A 25,659-nucleotide genomic window follows, 5' to 3' on the forward strand; every position below is an offset into this window, starting at 1 on the left:
TAGGTACATCGGGGGCTCTGCAAACGCAACATAACGCCCGCAGACCATTCTATCAAAGTCTGCATTCCAAAACGGCGCTCCTTCCCTTCCGAGCTCTGCTATGCGCCCAAACAGTGGTTTACCCCCACATATGGGGTATCAGCCTATTCAGCATAAATTGCACAATAAATTGTGGGGTCCAATTTCTCCTGTTACCCTTGAGAAAGTAAAAATTTGGGGGTGAAAAGATCATTTTTGTGGAAAAAATGATTTTTTTTATTTTCATGGCTCTACATTATAAACTTCTGTGAAGCAGTTGGGGGTTCGTAGTGCTCACCACACATCTAGATAAGCTCTCTGGGGGGTCTAGCTTCCAAAATGGGGTCACTTGTGGGGGGATTCTACTGTTTAGGTACATCAGGAGCTCTGCAAATGCAACATGACGCCCGCAGACCATCCCATCAAAGTCTGCATTCCGAGCGGCGCTCCTTCCCTTCCAAGCCCCGATGGGTGCCCAAACAGTGCCCCCCACATATGGGGTATCAGCGTACTCAGGACAAACTGGTCAACAGATTTTGGGGTCCAATGTCTCCTGTTACCCTTGAGAAAATAAAAAAATTGCAGGCTAAAAAATCATTTTTGAGGGAAATAAAAAGGATTTTTTATTTACACGGCTCTACGTTATAAATTTCTGTGAAGCACTTGGGGGTTTAAAGTGCTCACCACACATCTAGATAAGTTCCTTTGGGGGTCTAGTTTCTAAAATGGGGTCACTTGTGGGGGGTTTCTACTGTTTAGGCATATCAGGGGCTCTCCAAACGCGACATAGTGTCCGATCTCAATTCCAGCCAATTCTACATTGAAAAAGTAAAACGGCACTCCTTCTCTTCCAAGCTCTGCGGTGCACCCAAACAGTGGTTTACCCCCACATATGGGGTATCGGCGTATTCAGGAGAAATTGCACAACAAAATTTATGGTTAAATTTCTGTTTTTACACTTGTGAAAATAAAAAAAAAATGTTTCTGAAGTAAAATGTTTGCAAAAAAAGTTAAATGTTCATTTTTTCCTTCCACATTGTTTCAGTTCCTGTGAAGCACGTATAGGGTTAATAAACTTCTTGAATGTGGTTTTGAGCACCTTGAGGGGTGCAGTTTTTAGAATGGTGTCACATTTGGTTATTTTCTATCATATAGACCCCTCAAAATGACTTCAAATGTGATGTGGTCCCTAAAAAAAATGGTGTTGTAAAAATGAGAAATTGCTGGTCAACTTTTAACCCTTATAACTCCCTAACAAAAAAAAAATTTGTTTCCAAAATTGTGCTGATGTAAAGTAGACATGTGGGAAATGTTATTTATTAACTATTTTTTGTGACATATCTCTCTGATTTAAGGGCATAAAAATACAAAATTTGAAAATTGCTAAATTTTAAACATTTTCGCCATATTTCCGGTTTTTTTCATGATTAATCGCAAGTAATATCGAAGAAATGTTACCACTTACATGAAGTACAATATGTCACGAAATAACGATCTCAGAATCAGCAGGATCCGTTGAAGCGTTCCAGAGTTATAACCTCATAAAGGGACAGTGGTCAGAATTGTAAAAATTGGCTCGGTCAGTAAGTACCAAATTGGCTCTGTCACTAAGAGGTTAAGGATAACAAAGTCAATGTTTTGGAGTGGCCATCACACAGCCCTGATCTCAATCCTATTGAAAATTTTGGGCAAAGATGAAAAGGCAGGTGGGAGCAAGGCAACCTACAAACCTGGATCAGATACACCAGTTTTGTCAGGAGGAATGGGCCCAAATTCCGACCAACTATTGTGAGAATCTTGTGGAAGGAGATCCCAAATGTTTGACCCAAGGCATTCAGTTTAGGGGCAATGGTACCAAATACTATTGAAATGTATGTAAACTTTTGACTTTGCAGTAAGTAATAAAAATGGCTTAAAACATTCTCTCTCATTATTCTGGCATTTGGCAAATGTTAATAATTATGGTAATCATAATTGACCTAAAACGGGAAAGGTTTATTCTAAATTCATGTCAGATATTGAGAAAAACATGAATGTGTCTTTTTGGATAGTGCATGGAAACTTCTGGTATTAACTATATATGTAAAGAAAGTATAAATTATGTGTGTGTATGTATGTATATATGTATGTATATGTATATATATATATATATATATATATATATATATATATATATATATATATATATATATATATATACATACATACATATACATATACATACATACATACATACATACATACATACATACATACATACATACATACATACATACATACATACATACATACATACAGTCATGGCCAAAAGTATTCACACCCCTGCAATTCTGTCAGATAATACTCAGTTTCTTCCTGAAAATGATTGCAAACACAAATTCTTTGGTATCCTCATTTAATTTGTCTTAAATGAAAAACCACAAAAGAGAATGAAGCAAGAAGCAAAACATTGATCATTTCACACAAAACTCCAAAAATGGGCCAGACAAAAGTATTGGCACCCTCAGCCTAATACTTGGTTGCACAACCTTTAGCCAAAATAACTGCGACCAACCGCTTCCGGTTACAATGCTCTGCTGGAATTTTAGAACATTCTTCTTTGGCAAACTGCTCCAGGTCCCTGATGTTTGAAGGGTGCCTTCTCCAACATGCCATTTTTAGATCTCTCCACAGGTGTTCTATGGGATTCAGGTCTGGACTCATTGCTGGCCACCTTAGAAGTCTCTAGTGCTTTCTCTCAAACCATTTTCTAGTGCTTTTTGAAGTGTGTTTTGGGTCATTGTCCTGCTGGAAGACCCATGACCTCTGAAGGAGACCCAGCTTTCTCACACTGGGCCCTACATTATGCTGGAAAATTTGTTGGTAGTCTTCAGACTTCATAATGCCATGCACACGGCCAAGCAGTCCAGTGCCAGAGGCAGCAAAGCAACCCCAAAACATCAGGGAACCTCCGCCATGTTTGACTGTAGGGACCGTGTTCTTTTCTTTGAATGCCTCTTTTTTTTTTTCTGCTGTAAACTCGAGGTTGATGCCTTTGCCCAAAAAGCTCTGCTTTTGTCTCATCTGACCAGAGAACATTCTTCCAAAACGTTTTAGGCTTTTTCAGGTAAGTTTTGGCAAACTCCAGCCTGGCTTTTTTATGTCTCGGGCTAAGAAGTGGGGTCTTCCTGGGTCTCCTACCATACAGTCCCTTTTCATTCAGACGCCGATGGATAGTAAGGGTTGACACTGTTGTACCCTCGGACTGCAGGGCAGCTTGAACTTGTTTGGATGTTAGTCGAGGTTCTTTATCCAACATCCGCACAATCTTGCGTTGAAATCTCTTGTCAATTTTTCTTTTCCGTCCACATCTAGGGAGGTTAGCCACAGTGCCATGGGCTTTAAACTTCTTGATGACACTGCGCACAGGTACACAGGAACATTCAGGTCTTTGGAGATGGACTTGTAGCCTTGAGATTGCTCATGCTTCCTCACAATTTAGTTTCTCAAGTCCTCAGACAGTTCTTTGGTCTTCTTTCTTTTCTCCATGCTCAATGTGGTACACACAAGGACACAGGACAGAGGTTGAGTCAACTTTAATCCATGTCAACTGGCTACAAGTGTGATTTAGTTATTGCCAACACCTGTTAGGTGCCACAGGTAAGTTACAGGTGCTGTTAATTACACAAATTAGAGAAGCATCACATGATTTTTCGAACAGTGCCAATACTTTTGTCCACCCCCTTTTTATGTTTGGTGTGGAATTATATCCAATTTGGCTTTAGGACAATTCTTTTTGTGTTTTTTCATTTTAGACAAATTAAATGAAGATAATAATACCAAAGAATTTGGGTTTGCAATCATTTTCAGGAAGAAACTGAGTATTATCTGACAGAATTGCAGGGGTGTGAATACTTTTGGCCATGACTGTGTGTGTGTGTGAGTGTATGTATGTATATATATATATATATATATATATATATATATATATATATGTGTGTTGCCATGTACAAAATCATCCATTGGAGTATACAAAATTTTATTCAAAGCTCAAAATGTTTTACAGCTGATAAAAGGCACAATTATACTTAAAGGGAACCTGTCACCAGGAATTACCCTGTCAACCTGCAGATATGCTGTTAATGTTATTTTTAAGGTGAGGAAACATTCATATTGAGAAAGGGTTGTCCTAGTAGTGGACAAGCCCTTTAAGGTAAGGTTTCATATGACAAGTGAGAATGTGTGGCTTTTCTTCCAATCATATCTGTTTGCTTTCTTTTTCAGGACTGTTGTGGCAATTGTAGCGACAGTGATGATGAACCCACTCGCTTATAGCCCTGACTGGACAACCAACCTAAACGAGTTTACACTTTTTTTGCACATTTATTGGCCCACACTTTCCTGGCAGAGCGGCATTACAACTTATTGCTCTCTTTTGTGCCTCAGTCTTCTGCTAAAGAAAATGTGTTAAATATATTGTACATGCATAAATTAACATATATATATATATATATATGGGAACATATACTTTCAATGTTTTGCCCTCACCGCCTTCAATAACTCCTTGGTTGCTGCCATAGGCCAACGCGGGCCTCTCAGGAAGGACTGGCTAATGTGAAATCCACAATATCAAGTGTCCTCCTCTTTTTACTTTTGTCCAAAGAGATGTTTTTATTTTGTTGAAGAAAATGTATTTTTTTTTAATGTAGAAAATATGTATATAAACATTTAGAGAGGAATGTGCAGATTACTGAACGCAATCTTTCTCCGCATCTCAAAGGAGAACTCCGAAGTGCTATATAAAAGTTATTATGGAGAAAAAAAGAAATGTGAAAAGTTACCAATTGAAGTTCCTGGCCCAATTTCTGATCCAGCAGCAGTACAATACTCTTGACCTATACTCTGGTGGCACAGCGGTGTCATTGGGACTTTTATGAATATAAACCAATGTACACATATAAAATCTTATTGGTGTGGACCACGTCATTGGGACAAAAGCAGGAGATGATGGAGACATGATAAAGGTGCTGGGTCCGTACATTTTTTAATATCATCATAAAGGATCTTTCTAAATACTGTTTTTTGTTTTTTTGTATTTTTCTTTTTTTATAGCACTATGTAAATTAAAGAAGAAAGGGTGAGCTCTTAGTACCCCTATATATGATATGGACTCTGTAAGCAGTGCAATGTGTCATTTTAATGTCAATAATTTATTGTTGGTTAGGGTCACACTGGGAATTAAGAGAGCCGGACATTAGTATATTTTGTCAAACATCAGAAGGGTTGAGATTTGTAGTGCACTGTGCATTTATATCGTTTCTGTTTTCAGGAAAAAAAAAAGTAATTTATTTATTAAGGATCACATTTATCTACAATCCTTCTGTAGACCATGAACTCCACCTCCCCTATTATTGTATATATAGCCCGTGTAGCACAAGTCATTTGTAGCGATTTCTTACCTATGGTGTCACACACTGTTAAGGTCGCCGTTGCATGATGCGGCAGAGCTTCTTAGTACCTATTTAGTACCTAACAGTTTCTTAGCTACATGTCCTCCCAGCAGGCTGGAGGAAGGACCGAGCTAACCGTTGACCAGGGTTGTTCAATCTTTTATTCTTGGTCTGTAAGAATGTTTGGTTCTGTATCTGTGTATGTGTTATCTTTTCCCACAGCACTACTACTTGACAGCACTGCAGCAATGTCACCAAATGCCTGAATTGTTTTTGTTTGTTTTTTTCTTTGTAACATGTTGATTTTATATATTTTGGTTTTCTTACAAAAAATTGTGTTGTCCGTGTCTGTTTGGGATACAACCATGTGATGAGCACAACGCTTGACTATACATATTACAGTGCTGAGTTTTAAGTCATGGGTCTAAATGAGGAGTAAGAGGTCTTTGATGTTTACTATTGGCTTCAGAACATCTCATATCCACCAGCTTTATGCCATCTAGTGGTGAATTTCTTGCATAACGATTTTACTTTACAATACGAGATAATGCATCAACTAGGATATTTATTTTTTGTCAATGAAAACTGTTAATCAGGTAAATCCTAATGTACTGGAATCACTGGCAGACACAATCGGAGCCTCTGTGCAAGGACAGTGTATGGGCCCTTTGCATCCCAGTAGTGCATCAGAATGCAGAAAAGAGCCCCCTTACCTCTTGGGGCCCCTGTGTGGATGCACAGGTTGCACCAGTGATATGTTTGCCTCTGACTGGAATCAAACTGGAGTCCAAATGTTTTAACCCCCTAAAACCCATGCACATTTTTTTTTTGCTCTTTTGTTTTCTTCTTCTTCATAACTTTTTTTTTTTTCATTTTTTTATGTTTTCCTCAACAGATCGTGGTACTATTCTGGTACTTGCAACACTGGTTGCTTTGTGCTGCAGTTTCTGGAGGGAGGTGCTCCAACCATAAAATGGCATCTCTGACATTTCAATATTGTTTTCACTTGTATCTTTTACTGCATGAGTTCAGTAACTTTTATATTTTGAAATTTTATTGAAATATACTTAATTATTTTTGCATGGGGGGGGAAGTGGTGGTGATTCAAAGTTTTATGTTGTATTTAATTTTTAAAATGTTAAAACAGACAAGCCACCAGGATTGTGCCACTTAGCTGGCGCTGTTAAAGATTCAGTGGTTCAGCAATTGGAGCTAGTTCTGAATTTGCACTTTAAGGCTATTAGGCTTAGGAATTTCTGGTGCGGATTCTGTCTCTCCTGGCAGAAAACGCACCTGCGGATTTGTCTCGTTTTTTGTGCGTTTTTCCTGCGGTTTTCTTGCGGATTTACTGCGTTTTTTACCCCTGCGGTTTTCTATAATGGAATGGGTACAAAAACGCTGCAGATTCCCAAAAAAGAAGTGACATGCTACTTCTTTTAAACTGCAGCGTTTCTGCAGCGGATTTTCCTCAGTGTGCACAGCATTTTTTTTTTCTCATTGATTTACATTGTACTGTAAATCAATTGCGGATCTGCAGCGTTTCTGCACCTCAAAAAACGCTGCGGATCCGCAGGAAATCCGCAACGTGTGCACATACCCTAAGGGAACTTGACATCTGACACATGGTGCCCGATCCGTGGGAGGCATGTATCAGACATTGGCTGTATGATTTTTATCCATGTACGTTTGACTCTTGAGGGGCTTCAGAGAAAAAGCACATACGTTAAAATCCAGACATGGGACCAAGTGGTACAGGAGATTAGACAGACAAGCAGGTCCCCGGTGCATTACTGCCCAATATCAATGACTGACAGATCTCTCCCTATACACCCACACTCTGAGAGACCTGTCACTTTAAGGGTGCGAGCAGGGAGAAATTGCCAGGGACCTGCCTGTGTCACTAGTCCCCTGTTTGGCTTTTTCCCAAGCTGCATCTAAAAGTAAGTCTTCCTGATTCCCCATAGAATTTGTCAGACAAACATGGCTGATGTCATGCCAACATTGCGTGACACACTGTCCTGCTGTCAGGTTCTCTTTAAGAGGCAGGTGTCAGCTGTACAGCACAGCTAGTATCTGCCCTGTAGTAACATTCCTTGCATTACTCCTTTCTTGGGGCAGCTCTCCACTGAATGCCAAAAAATACAACAGATATATCCAAGGCACTAAAAATACTTACAGTTGACAAAATGCATATCAAGATGAAAAAACGGCACACAATGCTTCAGCCTCAAGACAGAATGGGCGCAGCTCCATGACATAACAGGACATCATGTAGCAGGAAGGCCTTAGAATATATAGCCGCCTTCAGGAGCATTTTTATTTAAATGCATGGATTTTGGGCTAAAATAATTTGTGCAATTGGCTTTCATTAAAAATGTTGAAACATTTGAGTTTTGTGGGCTTTGTGCTTTACTGAAAGCTGGCTGCAAAATAAATGAATGGAGTCTGTCAATAAAGTTGTTTGGTGGTCTTGTTGTAGCCTTTCGCTCTCTTCCTGAACACCGGCTAAGCTGATTTATGGCCACATTAGAATTCAGCTCAAGTTTGATATGATCGTAAATCCGCATAGAGAAGTTCAAGAGAAGAAACCTCAGTGACTGATTCGCTACTAACTCATTATGCAGTCTACTATGTACAGTCAAGCGTAGAGACTGACAAAACCAAAAGATTTAAGATTTTTCTTGAAACATAATATTCTAAAAAAATATTTTTAGCTAAAGAACATACATTTAAGTGAAAAAATGCCTATCGAGGTTGTTATATTTATAGTTCCGTAGAGCCCTCCATAGAGCTTTTTAATAAGCCCTCCCATAAACTTTGAGTATATTGACACACTGACAGTACACTATATACAGAGAGAGAAAAAAAGTTGGTGTTTTTTTTTTTTTTTTTTAAGGTATTCTACTCTTCTCCTAAAAATTATTTTAAATGGGTTTTCTCATCATAACTGTTTGAAATTCCAAAGTGCTCGTAAAAACCAGTAGCTGTGTAATTTTATTAAGATTTTTTTTTTTTATTAAATCTGGTTATTACAATATTTTTATTTTATCATTTACCGCTTGTGTCCTAGGTTTCCAGTCTCGTCTTCAGTATTTGTGCAGTTAAGTGATGACAAGGTTTTTCCAATAGAGCTTGTGGACAGTCTTCTAAACCTGCCTAGATCAGTTCCCTCTTCTCTTCTGATGTTGCCTCTACTTGTATCTTCAGAGAGTGCACTGTCTGGGTGAGCTGGTCAACCTTAGCACTGGCCCAAACTGTTGCACAAGCAAGAGTACACTGCCCCCTTCTCCCAGGAAGCTGTTTTGGGAGGCGGTGTGCTCCTGAAGATTGATACACCCCCGCAACCCCCTTAAGGTCAGGGAATTAAACATACGATATACTGCAATATTTTGCATCTGTTATAAATCTTTTACAATCGATAAGTGGCTCTGAGGCTAGATGCATAAGAGGAATTTCCTCGATGAATGGCAAAGTGTGTATGTATGTCTGCATGTATGGGCATCTGTTGGCCAATTTGTGACCTCGAAGATCAGGTAACTGAATGGATGGGTTGTCATTAGAGATAAACAAACCCCAACTTTAAAGAAAAGTTTGGGGGTCATACAATGCACTTGTTGCATAGTTTGGTCGCAGAAGAAACTTGTGAGAGTAGATTATATGGGGTAATTCAACTTTATCGCTTCATTGGGGGACACAGGTAACCACGGGTGTATGCTGCTGTCGCTAGGAGGCTGACACTGCAAAAAAAGGAAAATAGCTCCTCCTCCGCAGTATACACCCACCGACAGGCACAAAGTACCTCAGTTTAAGCTTAGTGTCTGTAGGAGGCAGTCCTGGATCTGATCCCAGATCCGTCTTTTCCTTTTCAGGTCACCTGTTGTGTTTTATTAATCTTTTCCTTTGTCTTTCAGGTTCTTCAGCTTCAGGGTAGCAGGGTGTAATGTCTCACCCTGTTTTCCCACATTTATGCGACTGAGAGAGCAGTGTGGTATCGCCCACTCTTGGACCCGCAGGCAGGACTTTATCCCCTGTCACTTTTTACTGGTGTTTCAGTGTGATTATTGGTGGCCAGTCCTTGCCTTTTCCCCTCCTCACCCCTCTTTTCGGAGAGGGCTGAGAGGAAGACTGTGGTCACCAGCGGTGACCTCCCCGCCTTCTTGTAAGGGGTTGATGCCGTCTTCTTCACCGTCCGGAGACTGTACGGGAAGTAGGATCCCGGTTTCCAGTGACCCTCACCCACCCTGAGGGCTTCTGATGTGATCCTCATCAGTGAAGAGGGATTCGGGAATCACCTTTTACAGGTATGTCCCTTTGTCTGTCCCCGGCAGCTACCTGCCCGCCTCACTGTTTACCCGTGACAGAACGCCGCACAATATGGCGTCACTGAACGATAGTGGCCATCTTTTCCTCATGCTTGTGCTTCGTTAACGCCCTCCTGTCCTGGCCACAGCCACACCCCCGCATTAAGCGCACTTTTTTCCCTATCAAGGGGCCTCCTCTCACTTCCCGGTGCAGTCCCCCGGAGGCACAGCTGATAAGATGGGCCCCTACTCCCTGAATACCGTCAGACGTGGCCAGTTTTCATGACGGACTAGGGCCTTAGTTAATGCATTTTCCGGTCCTGTCTTTGCGGATGCCGAGGCTTCGCATTATTGCATGACCTCTGTTAATTTAGCCCCTGGCTTTGGGCCTTCTCCCGGACTCTGTAGCCACGCCCGCTTACCGGGCCCCGGCCAATAAGCGGTCGCCATCTGCTTAGCCACGCCCCTTTGTTGGACTCTGCTAATTAGGGCACGCCGTACAATGAGGCCCCGTCTCCTGGCCTACTAAGAGAGTTTGTTTTCTCTATCCCTCTCTCCCGAGACACGCCCCCCCCCCCCCCCCCCCCCGCAGGGGGGACATAGTGTATATCTGCCTGCAAAGTGTGTGAAGATTCGAAAGCGTATGAAGAATCGTGCAGTCACATTGTCTTCCGCTTCCAAAGGGCACAACAGGCATCCATCACTTAATCTGCACTGGATCTGGGGGACACTGCAGCTTTAGTGACGGCGCCGTCTGTTTTATCAGATAAGAGCAGCACAGACTGGTTAATGTCTCTCTTTACAAGGGCTAAGCTCTCCCCAGCCGTAGCCCTAGTCTATCACTTATGTCCAATCTCAGGGAGGCCCATTCCTTTCCCTATAATCCGTGACGCCTGTGCCATCTGTAAAAGAAAAGTTGCATTCAGAGAAACCCTCTAACGCCCGGGATGAAAGCACGCCCCTCCTCCGGAGAGGGCTGTTGCCATATCACAGTCGGTCTCAGATCTGACTGAAGTCTCAGTCCCAGGTCCTGGAGCGACCTCCACATTTGTTTTCTGCCACCAGTGCTCCGAACACCTCTCACAGTGATTCGCACGCACCTGACCACGATCTTCACAGGGACAAATCGGGTACAAAGCAAAGGATGCTGCGTGTCCCTCTACTTTCTCCTGGATGCATTCCTCATCCCATGCCCCCTCCTCGAAGGCGGCTTTTGGGGTCAGATATGGATTCCCAGTCTGAGGCTGATACGGACCAGACCTGAAAGATGCAAGATATGCTCAATAGCCTCATCTTGGCAAATTACCAAAATTGTGAACCTAAGGGAGGACGAGGCACCTGCTCAGGAGCACTCCATTGCTTTCTAAGGGGTAAAATGTCCTTCCCGGAGTTTTCCCTAATCTCAGGGAAGTTGTCATGATTATGTCTAAACACTGGGAACACCTTGAAAAGCTCTTCCCAGGTAGGAAGAAGCTACACATCCTCTACGCCTTTAGCCCAGACCTTGATAAATGGGCAGAATCCCTAGTGTGGATCCACCGGCTTCTCGCCTGTCTTCCAAGACAGCCTTGTCTACTGATCAGTGCATTGTTTAAGGATTCTACAGATAGATTGTATCTTTTGCTAAGTCAGCCTTTGAAGCAGCTGGCGCCTTTCTGTCCCATATTTGCCTACACCTGGGTGTCGAAATCCATGCTTACTCAGGGTATTCTAGCGGCAGCTTCTCCGTACAGGATGCCAGATCTGGCAGATCAGATTGCCCAGGCTGGCAAATATCTCGGGACTACTCCCTTTTGATGAGGCTGGTTGATCCGCCTCAGCTACCAGCAACATCGTCGCTATACGCTGCATTCTCTGGCCTCACTGATCTTGCCTTCCAAGGCTCTAGACCTTTTGGATCCAAGCTGGATCAAATAATTTTGGATGCCACTGGCGGGAACAGCACCTCGCTTTCCCGGTCCAAGTCTAAATGTCCTTTTAATAGGAAACGGTTGTTTGAATCTCGAGAGATAGCGACTTCCAGCTACAGAATCGACTTATCTTTCCCCCCCACAGGAAGAAGTTTCCTTCTGTTTCGCCCGCCAAGACGTACGTCGCCGGCCCCAGGAGGTCTTCAGGCCATCTTTTTCCTACCACGCACAGAAGTGATCGTACCCGTCCCCAGAAACGTACGGTTTTCGGGGTTCTACTCTATTCTTTTCATAGTCACGAAAGAACACAGACCGCTACCTCCGTTTTTGGAGCTCGAGGGGTTTACCTGTCACGTTCGGTTGTGTCTTTTCAGGACTGAGTCCCTACATTTGGTTATCACTTCCATGGACTCGGGAGAATTCTTCACATTCCCGTTTGTGTTTAGCATCAGAGGTTCCTATGGTGCGCGATCCAGGAGGGTCTTTATCAGTTCGCGGCCCTTCCTTTCGACCTGGCCTCTGCTCCCAGACTAGTCACGTCATGGCAACGGTCATGGACATCCTTCTCTTCAGGGTTTTTTTCATATTTCCCTACTTGGACGATCTTCTGATCAAGGACCCATCCCGCAGAGTCTGCAACCAGTTTACTCTGGATACTCTGGTCCATCTCTGCTACATTATATCAGAGAGAAGTTCTCCCTCACCTTTGCTCAGCACCTGGTGTTTCTAGGTATAAGGTTTGACATGACCCAAGCCTGTGTCTTCCTTCCAAAGGAGAGGTTTTTCATCCCTCTGCCAGGGGATCCGTACTTTAAAGCGTCCAGCTTCTCTCCTCCTACGGGCCTGCATGAGAGTTCTAGGGGAAAGGGATTGTCGCCATGAAAGCTGTTTCTTTTGCCCAGTTCCATGCCTGTCCTCTTCAGCTGGCCCTCTGATCGTCTCCCCAGATGATCCCGTGCTTCTACCTCAGCTACAGGCAGTCCCTCACCCCATGACGCTGTCGGCATCAGTCCTATGAAGGAAGTTCTTCCTTCCTCTCTAGTGGCAGGTCATCACCACTGACGACAGTCTGCTCGTTTGGGGAAGCCCTTTTTCTAAGTCCCACATCGCAGGGCCACTGGAACGCCAAAGAGGCCTCTCTCCCTGTCAATCTCCTGGAGATCAGAGCAATTTTTTCTTTGCTCTTCGCCACTGGCATTCTCTCTTTCTGAGCCAGCCAGTCTGCATACAGTCAGACAATGCCTCGGCTGAGGCCTACATAAACTGTCAAGGCGGAACTCGCAGCAAACAAGTTAACATAGAGGTAACAAGGATTCTGCGATGGGCAGAACGTCTCATTTCCGCCATATCAGCTGGGCACATTCTGAGGGTAGAAAGTCGGGCAACCGATTTTTCTGAGCCATCAGGGTCTCGCTTTGGGTAGGTGGTTGCTCAGCCCCGCCATCTTCATCCAGATATGCTAAAATAGGGCTCTCCGGACGTCGTCCTCATGGCGTCGCGGATAAACTACGAGGTTCCTTGGCTTCTCGTTCCCAGGTAAAAGACCTTTCTTCAAGGTGTCGCCCACCTGGTACCTCCTTATCGTCTTCCGATAGATCCATGGGATTTTAACCTAGTCTTTGGCACTCTGCAGCGCGCTCCTGTTGAGCCCATTCAAGACATCACGTTTTTTTCTCCTGTCTTGTACAGTTGTCTTAGTTAAACTACGTCCATCAGGAGAGTTTCCGAGTTAGCGGCATTGTCCTGCCGTTCCCCGCTCCTGATTCTATATCAGGACAAGGTAGTTCTCAGGCCTGTTTCTTTCCTTTCTACCCATGGTGGTCTTTTCATTTCTCATTATTGAAGACATTGTCCTTCCTTCTGTGTCTCCGGTCCGTCTCCTGGAGAAATCCCTCTACAAGCTGGATCCCGTCAGAGCTATCCGAGTCTACCTTTCAAGGACTGCTCCCTTTCGTTAATCTGATACCCTGATCATCATCTCTGAGGGTTATCTTAATGGGCTACTAGCTTCTAAGTTCACTATTGCCGTGGAGGCATTCCGCGCTCAGGACAAACATCCTCTTTTGGGGGTGAAAGCTCTGCCGGGGGGTGAAGGCTCATTCCGCTCTGCGGTGGGGCCTCCTGGGCTGTTCGTTACCAGGGTTTGGCTTTCCAGATTGTAAGGCCGCAACCTGGTCATCTTTGCACTTCTTTGCGAGTTTTTACAGGGTTCATACCCATGCCTTGTCTGATGCAGGCCTTGGGAAGGAAGGTGCTGCAGGCGGCGGTTTTTCACTGGCCGACCTGAGTCCATTTATTCCTTGAATCTTTGTTTCCCTCCCTAGGGACTGCTTTGGGATGTCCCATGGTTACCTGTGTCCCCCAATGAAGCGATAAAGAAAGAGGGATTTTTGGTACTCACTGTAAAACCTTTTTCTTGGAGCCTTCATTGGGGGACACAGCACCCTCCCTAACTGTTGGTACCATTATTTGGTCTATGTGCCTTTGTTGTTGGATTGGTACATATCTTGTACCATTATTTGGTCTATATGCCTTTGTTGTTGGATTGGTACATACAGTATGTTGAGTTTTTTGGTTGCTTCTCCTACTGCTTTAACACTGAGATACTTTGTGCCTGTCGGTGGGTGTATATTGCGGAGGAGGAGCTATTTTCCTTTTTTTGCATAGTGTCAGCCTCCTAGCGAAAGCAGCATACATCCGTGGTTACCTGTGTCCCCCAATGAAGGCTCCAAGAAAGATTTTACTGTGAGTACCAAAAATCCCTATTTTACCTACGCAGAACATGAGGTACATGCATCAGCTTCTTAATACAGCATTTCAGGAAGTCTAAAAGACCTTTTTACCAGAGAGAAAGTTAAAACAAAGTACAAGTATATGCATTACATTCAACTAAGCATATAACAGTAACATCGCCATCTACTGTCAGAGAAGTGTAAACTTCTGCACACAAATAAGTCTGTTGCATATCTGCCAACACCCTTTCTCAACAATAAGGACTTACTCAAGCCTAATTTCTTCATCAGTCTCTGATGTCTTTCAGCATTCAATGCCTTTGTGAAAATATCTGCTGTCATATCTTCAGTTGGGCAATACTCTAAATTTAGGATTCCTTGTTCCTGGTGATCTCAAGAAGTGAAACTTCACATCAATGTGTTTAGTGCTTGGATTAACTCTTTCCATCTGAGCAAGAACTAGACATCCTTGATTGTCCTCCTACATCTTTGTTGGTCCCAATTGTTGTCCTAAGTCTGTTAGCAGTTGTCTTAACCATAGAACTTCTTGACTGGCGTGTGCTGCGGCGACATATCCTGCTTCTGTCAATGACAGTGTTACTATAGATTGATTCTTACTAGGGCAAGTAATTGGTCCACCTGAGAGCAATAAAATATAGCCACTTGTAGATCTCCTGTCAATTGGATCTCCAGCCCAGTGTGCATCAATGTATCCAGTTAAAATGTATTTCTCACTTGCAGGTAGTTTAACACTGCTAGTCCCTTTCAAATAACAGATTACTCACTTCACTGCATTCCAATCCATTTTGTTTGGCTTTGACACCTTCCTGCTCAAAATTCCCACTGCTGCTGAAATGTCTGGCCTTGTAACAGTCACAAGATATAATCATTTTCCTATTGCCTTTCTGTGTTGTTCATTATTCAGCAACAGATTATGTTCACTGTTTATTTTCTTCAGATAGTTGGTTTCCATTGGAGACTTTACTGGTTTTGCATCTTTCAATCCAAGTGTTTTGATTGTCTTGAATAATGTGATTTTGATTGAGAAGGAAACTCCCGTCTTCTCTTTCTATCTGTATTCCTAGGTACCATTTCACATTTCCCAGATCTTTGATCTCGAAGTGTTGATCCAAATTGTTCACTTTCTTCGCTTCATCCCTTTCTTTTTCAAAACAAACTAAAATATTGTCCACATATATCAGCACATAGATCCATCTGTCTGTCAGTCTCTTTGTATATAGACAAGGATCCGCTTTGCTTCTTTGAAAATGGTTTATTTATGAGTATTTTTGTGATTTTATCATTCCATGCTTTGGCTGCTTGTTTTAAACCATGTATACTTTTCTGTCACTTACAAACCATGTTTAGCTTCCTTTTATCCTTGAATCCTTTGGGTTGTTCCATGTAAATGTCTTCTGTTAAAGGGAACCTGTCACCCCTTTTTTTCGATTTGAGATAAAAATATGGTTCAATTGTGCCTGAGCTCTGCTTTACAGCAGTACCTTTCATATTCCCCGATTCCCAACCTTTGCTTATAAAATACCTTTGTAATCACTCCACTTTCGTATGTAAATTACCCCGATAGGCGGGGCTTATTTGCCGTCTCTTCCCTCGCTCCTCGGCGTGCTTGACGTAACACAAGATCTGTGAGTAGCACAGATCCTGTACAGTTTCTGCACGTGCGCATTGAATTGGCCTCTAGTGCCTGTGCAGTATGCTTTGCACAACTGTGGTCAAAGCATAAAATCACTATTGCGCATGCGCCCGCATTTTTCATTACGAATGGCTACGTGCCCCACAAAATAAATTTGGCAAATTCTGAGCTCCCAAATGACCCCCTCCCTTCTGAGCCCTACAATGTGCCTAAACTACATTCAGCATCGATATGTTTGGCATTTCTGTAATGATGAGAGGTCACCTACTTTACTGGTGCATGTTTCCAAAAGCATGAGCTAGGCATAAGGTACTATGCACTACAATGTACAGGGCACTACAATGTACGGGCACTAAAATAGCAGATTTGTAATTTTCACTTGGCAACATCTGTATATGGAGTCCTGAAACTATTCTAGGAGAATCTGTGCTTCAGGAGACAAGTAGCGCTCCGCACCTTCTGAGTTTCGCTGTGTGGCTAAACAGTACTGTACAGCCACATATGGGATATTTCAACAGAAATTGTGTGACAAATTTTGGTGCAATTTGTACCCATTTGCCTGTGTAAAAATGCAATATCTTGAGATAAAACTAATTTTTTGTGGTAAAAATATAATTATTTTTTCTCCACTGTCTAATGATATGAAACTCTGTGACACACCCGTGGTGTCAATGAAGTGATGACCGGGGGACCACGACGGTGCAGGAAGACTACCGTACACAAGATGAGGTGCAAACAACAAAGGGTAGATTTATTGGAAGGCAAGGAATGAAGTGGATGAGGAAGATGCAAACAGGGGTATGCAATGGCAAAAGATAATTTACAAGAGTTATATTCTTTAGCTTGTCCGTACAATAGCACAGTGCTCCAATCTGTTTCAGACTCAATATATGTCACACAAGTAAATGCAAACAATAAATAAAGAATAATGCTACTCTATGTATAACCTCCCTGGCCTTTACTAAGCAGGCCTCACAGCTGCTGTGTTCTGACTATTGAATTCTACACTAGGCCCTGACATGTGCACAAAACAGGAACAAACTCACGGTGATGTTGGGGACTCAGATCCAGTCCCGGGGGGCCCCTAGCAGTCTAATACGGTGGTGCGCATGGCTTTCTGCCAGCTCCGTGAAACGTGGTCTTCTCCTTGCTTCGGGGTCCTGGAGGTGCTCCTGGAAACTGTAAATCCCTTTCTCGGTATCTTCGTGGCTTCTCAAACTCACACAGGACAGCCACCCTTGCTCCACCAGGAAAAGTCTGTCAGATTTCACAAGTCCACTACATTTTAGGCTGTGGGACCTCTCTTGCAGCAAACAGCACAAAGTTCTCTCTGCAGCAGCTTCAGTTCTCACACGCTGTTCAGGCTCCACCCCCACTCTCTGCTCAGTCCAGTTCATTCACACAGTCTATTGCAGGGGAGAATTAGAACATTCCATCACGCCAGACAAGGGGGTGCAGTCTCTTAAAATGACAGTGTGTTCCTTTCTGTCCATAACAGCACCACCCTCTTACATGCCTCCCTTCTTAATGATGGTCGTCCTTGGCCATCACAGCATCAAGGTCAAAGTGTAATGAAGGAACGTGCAATGCAGAAACAGCACCTATAGAGGAGGCAACAAAGTTAGAAAAACAGACAGAGCACACTGTTCTACATATCGGACTGGTAGAACCCCTGCATTAGACCTCTGGGATCTCTGGAGCTCTTGGCTGTCAGGCAAGGCTTGACTATCTTCCAGAGGAATACTTGCTACAGGAGTCATCATGGGCTCTTGTCTGGTCTCGTCCTCACATGGCGGTACCGGTATATCCATGGGATTACCGTCTCTGTGCGGCTGAGGACCCCCTACTGTGTCAGGGATGGTCCACCACTCATTATTGATTTCACCATCAGGCATGACAGATTCAGGAAGAGTAGTGCCTTCAGGCAACAATGGCTTAGTTATTACACAACCAGACAACATATTACCGGGACAAAAAACCGGCACCGAAGGGGCTAATTAACACATAATAATGAAAAAATAGCCCCAGGCCTAACACAAGGCCACCCACTCCGTAATACCACTGAAGATAAGGAGAATAGAGGAGTATATTTGGGTATCAAAATTTATTAAATATACAATGTATAAATACAAACGTTAATAACATGTATTCACAACCAAAAATAAAGACAACATGTAAGGTGCACATAGGATGAGGACAGGATATCCCACTGGTGAACGGGGCCCTAAAGATGAATCAGTCTGTGCTGAGACACAGATGAGTGGTAAACGTAGCCATAAAGTGCCATGTGGCTACACAAGTACAATATAGTGACACCGGTAGTCAATAATAGAAGCCACAGGGCACGCTTACCGCAGAAGTGGAAGGGCTAAACCAGGACACCAGGCTGGGACCACGAGGAAGACCCCCGACGCGCGTTTCGCTGACGCGATGTGCAGCTTTCTCAAGGCTTTCCCCTTGAGAAAGCTGCACATCGCGTCAGCGAAACGCGCGTCGGGGGTCTTCCTCGTGGTCCCAGCCTGGTGTCCTGGTTTAGCCCTTCCACTTCTGCGGTAAGTGTGCCCTGTGGCTTCTATTATTGACTACCGGTGTCACTATATTGTACTTGTGTAGCCACATGGCACTTTATGGCTACGTTTACCACTCATCTGTGTCTCAGCACAGACTGATTCATCTTTAGGGCCCCGTTCACCAGTGGGATATCCTGTCCTCATCCTATGTGCACCTTACATGTTGTCTTTATTTTTGGTTGTGAATACATGTTATTAACGTTTGTATTTATACATTGTATATTTAATACATTTTGATACCCAAATATACTCCTCTATTCTCCTTATCTTCAACAATGGCTTAGTACAGATCTCAGACCGGCAGGGCCACAGCATATTTCTGTGAAGTACTCTAGGGGTGGCACCCCACTCTCAATCTGCACCTTGTAGACAATTACTCTGTAAGGCTGTACTTCCCATCTCTCACTTATTTTTCCCTTGGGGCATTTCTCTCTGACTAATACTCGGTCTCCGGGTTGGAGCGGTAACTCTTGAGTCAGTTTACGGCCCGTATGTTCTTTTTCTTGCAGCTGCTGACCCGCCAACCGCCATATCGTTTGTAATCGTTGCCGATGCTCTTTCACCCATGAGGTGACAGTTCGCTACATCAGCTCCTCTGGCTGTTTCAAATTCAGCTCAATGATCTCTCGTCCAGCTCTTACAAACAGCAGTAGATAGGGGGCATAACCCGTGGTGGAGTGGACCCGATTGTTGTAGGTCCAGACCAACTCTGGCAGGTAGTCTGGCTAACATGCCTTCTTATCCTCCTCCAACGTTCTCAGCATTTGAAGTAAGATTCGGTTGAGGTGTTCACATGCTCCGTGTCCTTGAGGATGGTAAGGGGTGGTCCAGGACCGCTCGATGCCATACATACGATACAGTTCTTCCATCACCTTGCCTTGGAAACATGCACTTTGATCTGATTGGATGCGCTTTGGGCACCCATACACCCGGATGAAGTCGATTCCGCAGTCTGATCTCTAGTCGGTGTGACTACTGCGAACTTAGAGAAATGATCGGTCATCACCAAACAATACTGTAGCCCCCGGGCCGAGTGTCCCACGAGGAGATAGTCGATCATCAAGACTTCTAGCAGCTCCTTAGTTTGTATGGTCTGGATGGGTGCCCTCTGTTCGGTACTCTTAATGAGGTCACATATCGACATTGCCGGCAAACCTCTTCCACCACAGACTCCATCCGGGGGCAATACACATACCGCTGTAACCATTGGTAGGTCTTTGTGGGCCCGAAGTGAGCTCCAAATTCGTGTGCTTCATTAGCTACTTCTTGAGCCATTCTTCCTGGGATGACCACCTGCCACCTTACTTTCATATCTTTTGGCTGTTGTCTCTTACGATATAGCACTGACTCTCGCACTTCCAGTCTATCCCACTGGTGTAACACACTCTTCATTTCAGAGTCCAGATCATCTCTCTCTTGTTTGCCAGGCTTCTGGTTCTGAGTTACCCACCATTTCATCTGTCTCAGCCCTTTGTCTTCATCCTGAACATGTCCCCCCATTCCTCATTGGTTCTCCCCAGAGACCGGGGTAATGCGCAGGCCTCCCTTCTTGACTGGGCCGCAACCACTGGGGGCTTAAACTTACGAAAGTCTGGGGTTTCCTCCTCTTCGAGTTGCTCATCGAGATCCCCCATTAGAGTCTCCACAGTCACTCTTGACAGCCCATCAGCATTTGCATTTTCAGTAGCAGAGCGATAACGGATGGTAAAGTCATACTTGGCTAGGTGTCATGTCGGACGCTGTTCACACTAGGGCGTCCGACAGACAGCCGTAATTCCTCATTCATCCACTATATGCTCAGTGGTGCTGGCTAGATTGATCCAGATTGTCCGGGGTTAATGTGGCTGGTACTCGGGTTGGAGGCTTAGTCACGCCCATTGCCTTTAAATAGTTTTTTTGCGATTTGGGCGTCGCCGATTATAGCGTGTGTCTTGTGCCTGGTGATCTCGGTCTGGAGTGGTGGTCTAGGAGAGGAAATATCGTATCTGGTGGTGTATTATCCTGCGTTATATTTCTCCTTCCTATATTTGTATTGTTTTGCCCTGTGCACATTATAGTGTTTTCCTGTGTGTCTGCGGCGTTTTGCGTTTTTTAGTTTTCCCTGTCTGTGCTTTCTGTAGGGGTTGGTGAGAGGTCTTATCACTGGGTGGCAGGTGAAGATTTCAGCTTAGTACTGAAACAGGACTCAGAGTCAGGCCTGGCAGCCCAGACATGCACACCTTCAGTGTAAACTCTGGGAGAGGGACAGACAGGGTTTCCCTAGTTTGAGGGATATTGCAGGGGCCCGATTAATCAGCTGTAGTCTACCCAGTACCCCCGTGACATTATAATCGGCCATATTTTTTGTATTCCATGGATCCCATGACTTCCATAAACCGCCAGTTGGAGGCGCTGTCCCTGCAGGTCACTGAGCTTAAGGGGGCAGTTCAGCAACAGGGTCTAGTAGTATCTAATGTGCAAGCTGAATCTGCAGGCAGAGTTGCTGAGCCAAAGTTTCCTTTACCTGAAAGGTTTGCTGGGGAACGCAGTAAATTTGTTACTTTTCATGAATCTTGTAAACTATTTTCTCGTATGCGCCCGATCTCCTCAGGTAATGAGGCTCAGCGTGTGGGCCTGGTGTTGTAATTACTGAAAGGGAATCCTCAAGCATGGGCGTTTTCTTTACCATCTGATTCTGCTGCATATAACTCAGTGGAGAGTTTTTTTTTCTGCTCTTGGACTCATTTATGAGGATCCTGACAGAATGGGTCTAGCAGAATCTAAAATTCGTGCTATCCGCCAGGGGGAGCGTATGGCAGAGGATTACTGTTCTGAATTTCGCCGCTGGGCGGTAGATACACAGTGGAATGATCCCGCGCTGCGGAGTCAGTTTGTTCATGGGGTTTCAGGAAGGGTTAAAAAAGCCCTTCTGATGTACGAGACTCCTGCTTCTCTAGAATCCACTATGAGTCTTGTTATCCGCATTGATCGCCGTCTGCGTCAGGGGGTGTAAGAGACGCCGCCTATGGGAGAGAGCATAGGTACACGTGAGGTTGCTGCAGGTGAGCCCACGGAGCTTATGCAAATCGCAGGGGTGTCAGATGTGAAACATCGTGCCCCTTTGCTCAGGAAGTAGAGAGCCTGTTTTTGCTGTGGTAAAACTGGTCATCATATTAATACTTGTCCTCTGCTATCTAAGAAAAGCGCAACGGCGGAAAAACTGCTGAGCTCAGAGGGTGTGGAGGAGGCCAGTCTGAACTTATGCATATCCTCCATTGTGGTTTCCCAATGCATGCTCCCTGCCAAAGTTGTGGTCGCTGGCAGAGAGCTGCCAATCACTGTGTTTGTGGATAGTGGTTCTGCCACTAATCTTATTGATGAGGAGTTTGCACGCACAGCTGGTTTCAGGATTGAAAAACTGCCTCATCCTATCCGGGTGGTCACAATCAATGCCGCTCCTCTCCCACAGGGGGAGATTACTGAGTTTGTGGCTGAGGTTAAACTCCACATTGGGGTCCTACATTCGGAGCAAGTTACATGTAGGGTCCTCAGTAATCTGCCTGCACAAATGGTTCTGGGTTTTTCATGGTTGGCTTTGCGCAACCCGGTGATTGACTGGAAAACCCAGGACATCATCCAGTGGAGCGGATTCTGCCAGGAGAATTGCCTGGCCACGTGTGTGTCCGCTGTGACTCCTAGTATTCCTGAGTCTCTGCTGGATTTCGCAGATGTGTTTTCTGAGAAGGGTTTTTCAGAATTGCCACCACATCGTTCCTATGACTGCACTATTAGGTTAAAACCAGGGGCCAAATTGCCGAAAGCTAGGATGTTTAACATCTCTGGTCCTGAGAGGCAAGCCTTAAAAGACTACATCGCTGAGAGTCTGAGCAAAGGGCACATCAGGCCTTCATCCTCGCCTGTGGCAGCAGGGTTCTTCTTCGTTAAGAAGAAAGATGGCGGTTTATGCCCGTGTCTGGATTTCAGGGAGTTAAACCAGGTTACGGTTCGTGACCTATACCCTATGCCGCTGATACCCGATCTGTTCAGTCAGGTGGCTGGTGCTAGGTGGTTCTCTAATCTTGACCTCAGGGGAGCGTACAACCTCATAAGAGTCTTTCAAGGGGATTAGTGGAAAACGGCTTTTAATACTCCTGAGGGTCATTTTGAAAATCTGGTGATGCCATTTGGTTTGACAAACGCGCCTGCTGTATTTCAACATTTCATAAACGATGTGTTCTCTCATGTCCTGGGAAAATTCATTATTGTGTACCTTGATGACATTTTCATCTATTCATGCGACCGTGATACTCATTTAGAGCATGTTAGGCAGGTGTTACAGCTACTCAGAGAGAATAAGCTCTATGCTAAATTGGAGAAATGTGTATTTACGGTTCAGGAGTTGCCTTTCTTGGGTTATATTGTGTCCGCTTCTGGGTTTAAAATGGACGCCGTTAAGGTGCAAGCGGTGCTGCGTTGGGAACGGCCTGATAACCTAAAAGCGCTCCAGCGGTTCCTTGGGTTTTCTAACTATTATAGAAAGTTTATCAAAAACTTTTCTACCATTGCTAAAACCGCTCACTGACATGGCAAAAAAAGGTACCGATTTCTCCGGCTGGTCTGAGCCTGCTGTGCGCGCATTCGAGTTTCTGAAGAACAGTTTTGCTTCAGCTCCCATTCTGGTGCAACCGGATGTATCGAAACCATTTACCATGGAAGTCGATGCGTCTGAGGTTGGAGTGGGGGCGGTGCTGTCTCAAGGCTCATCCTTGAGCGAGTTGCGTCCATGTGCCTATTTCTCCAAGAAACTGTCGCCCGCCGAACGTAACTACGATATCGGCAACAGGGAGTTGTTGGCTATCAAGTTGGCTTTTGAGGAATGGCGACACTTTTTGGAGGGGTCGGTTCACCAGGTTACTGTTATTACCGACCATAAGAATTTGCTTTATTTGGAGTCAGCCAAGCGTCTGTCCCCCAGGCAGGCTCGCTGGGCATTGTTTTTCACGTGGTTCAACTTTTTTGTTACTTACCAACCTGGGTCTAAGAACACTAAGGCGGATGCTTTGTCCAGGTGTTTTCCGGGGGGAGAACCTCGGGAAGAACCGACACCCATCCTCCAAAAAGGTGTAGTGGTCTCGGCTCTCACGACAGAGGTTGAGGCTGAGATTGCCGAGGCTCAGGAGGAAGTACCACCAGAACTTCCCATTAACAAATCATTTGTACCGCTCCATCTTCGCCTAAAGATATTGGCAGAGCATCATGATGCTGTCCTGGCTGGTCACCCGGGGGTTAGGGGTACTTTGAAGTTGGTGTCGCGTCGGTTTTAGTGGCCCAAAATCCGACAGGACGTGGTCTCATACGTGTCAGCATACACCACGTGCGCTAGGGCTAAGACGCCCCGCTCCCATCCTGCTGGCACACTACTTCCTCTCGTGGTACCCAGCAGGCCATGGACGGAGAACTCCATGGATTTTATCACGGACTTGCCCTCCTCAGCTGGGAACACGGTCATCTTGGTGATTGTTGATCGGTTCTCAAAAATGTTGCACTTTGTCTCTTTGCCTTCATTGCCTAACGCTAAGACTCTGGCTCAGGTGTTTGTGCAGGAGGTGGTCAGACTTCACGGGGTCCCGTCTGACATCGTGTCTGATAGGGGTACTCAGTTTGTGGCAAAATCTTGGAAAGCATTTTGCTCACGGCTGGGGATCAAGTTGTCGCATTCTTCGGCATTTCATCCTCAGTCAAATGGTCAGACCGAGCGTATGAACAAAAATTTGGAGCAGTACTTACGCTGTTTTGTTTCTGACAACCAGGAGGAGTGGTCGACGTTCCTTCCTTTGGCTGAGTTTGCCATAAATAATCACCGCCAGGAATCTTCTGGGGAGTCTCCGTTCTTTTGTGTTTAAAGGCACCATCCTCAATTTTGTACTTTGAGTCAGGGGGGCTCTTCCGGCGTCCCGGAGGAGGACCTGTTAGGAGCACAACTGTCTTCCGTCTGGAGGAAAGTGAAACAGCGCCTGTTGAGCGTGGGTGCAAGGTACAAACGTTTGGCTGACAGTAGACATGTGCCAGGTCCGGACCTGAGTGTGGGTGACTGGGTGTGGTTGTCCACAAAAAACATAAGACTCAAAATACCATTTCTTAAATTGGGTCCTAGGTTTATTGGTCCGTTTAGGGTCGCCGCCAACATTAACCCGGTTGCCTACCGATTGGAGCTCCCTACGGTATATAAGATTAACAACGTGTTCCACAGATCGTTATTAAAAAAGGTGGTGGGTTCTGTGGACGTGGCGCCGATGCCTCCTCCAGTCTTGGTGGATGGCAGTTTAGAGTTTGAAGTCTCCAAGGTGGTTGACTCTCTAGTGGTGCTCCGCACGTTACAGTACCTGGTACACTGTCGTGGTTATGGGCCGGAGAAGAGGTCTTGGGTACCAGCCTCGGATATACATGCGGACCGGCTGGTCAGTATGTTTCACCGCCACCATACGGACAAGCTGGGTCCTATAAGTCGTGAGGGCCCTGTTCACACTAGGGCGTCCGACAGACAGCGGTAATTCCTCATTCGTCCACTATATGCTCAGTGGCGCCGGCTAGATTGATCCAGATTGTCCGGGGTTAATCTGGCTGGTACTCGGGTTGGAGGCTTAGTCACGCCCATTGCATTTAAATAGTTTTTCTGGGATTTGGGTGTCGCCGATTATAGCTTGTGTCTTGTGCCTGGTGATCTCAGTCTGGAGTCGTGGTCTAGGAGAGGAAATATCATATCTGGTGGTATATTATCCTTCGTTATATTTCTCCTTCCTATATTTGTATTGTTTTGCCCTGTGCACATTATAGTGTTTTCCTGTGTGTCTTGTTGTGAACTGTGTTTCTGGGCTCCCTCTGGTGGTCACTAACGGTATTGTGTTAGGTATGTCTTGTTGCAGGCCTGAGCTCCAGCTGTGTCGTTAAGCAGCGGGTGTTTCCTATTTGAGTCTCCTCTGGACTCAGTCTCTTGCCTGGCATCGTTGTATCCAGACCTATTTGGTCTCCTCCGGATTCCTTTCAGTCTGCCTCATGCAAGAAAAGC

At 44.8% G+C, this 25,659-nt stretch overlaps 1 protein-coding gene across 3 annotated transcripts in view; it reads left to right on the forward strand.

Moving 5' to 3' along the window:
- GRK6 (G protein-coupled receptor kinase 6) overlaps positions 1 to 7,834 on the forward strand; it is a 57,311-nt gene extending 49,477 nt beyond the window's left edge. For 2 of the 3 annotated variants that reach the window (XM_077265915.1, XM_077265914.1), the window contains exon 16: positions 4,282 to 4,604. In XM_077265915.1, coding sequence (XP_077122030.1) covers positions 4,282 to 4,468 — 187 coding nt within the window. In that variant the 3' untranslated portion in view covers positions 4,469 to 4,604. Of the gene's footprint in view, positions 1 to 4,281 lie in introns of all 3 variants that reach the window. The other variant, XM_077265916.1, reaches the window with a different exon arrangement.
- Positions 7,835 to 25,659: the final 17,825 nt, after the last annotated feature.

The sequence above is a fragment of the Ranitomeya variabilis genome, chromosome 5 (assembly GCF_051348905.1).
Source record: "Ranitomeya variabilis isolate aRanVar5 chromosome 5, aRanVar5.hap1, whole genome shotgun sequence".
NCBI lineage: Eukaryota > Metazoa > Chordata > Amphibia > Anura > Dendrobatidae > Ranitomeya > Ranitomeya variabilis.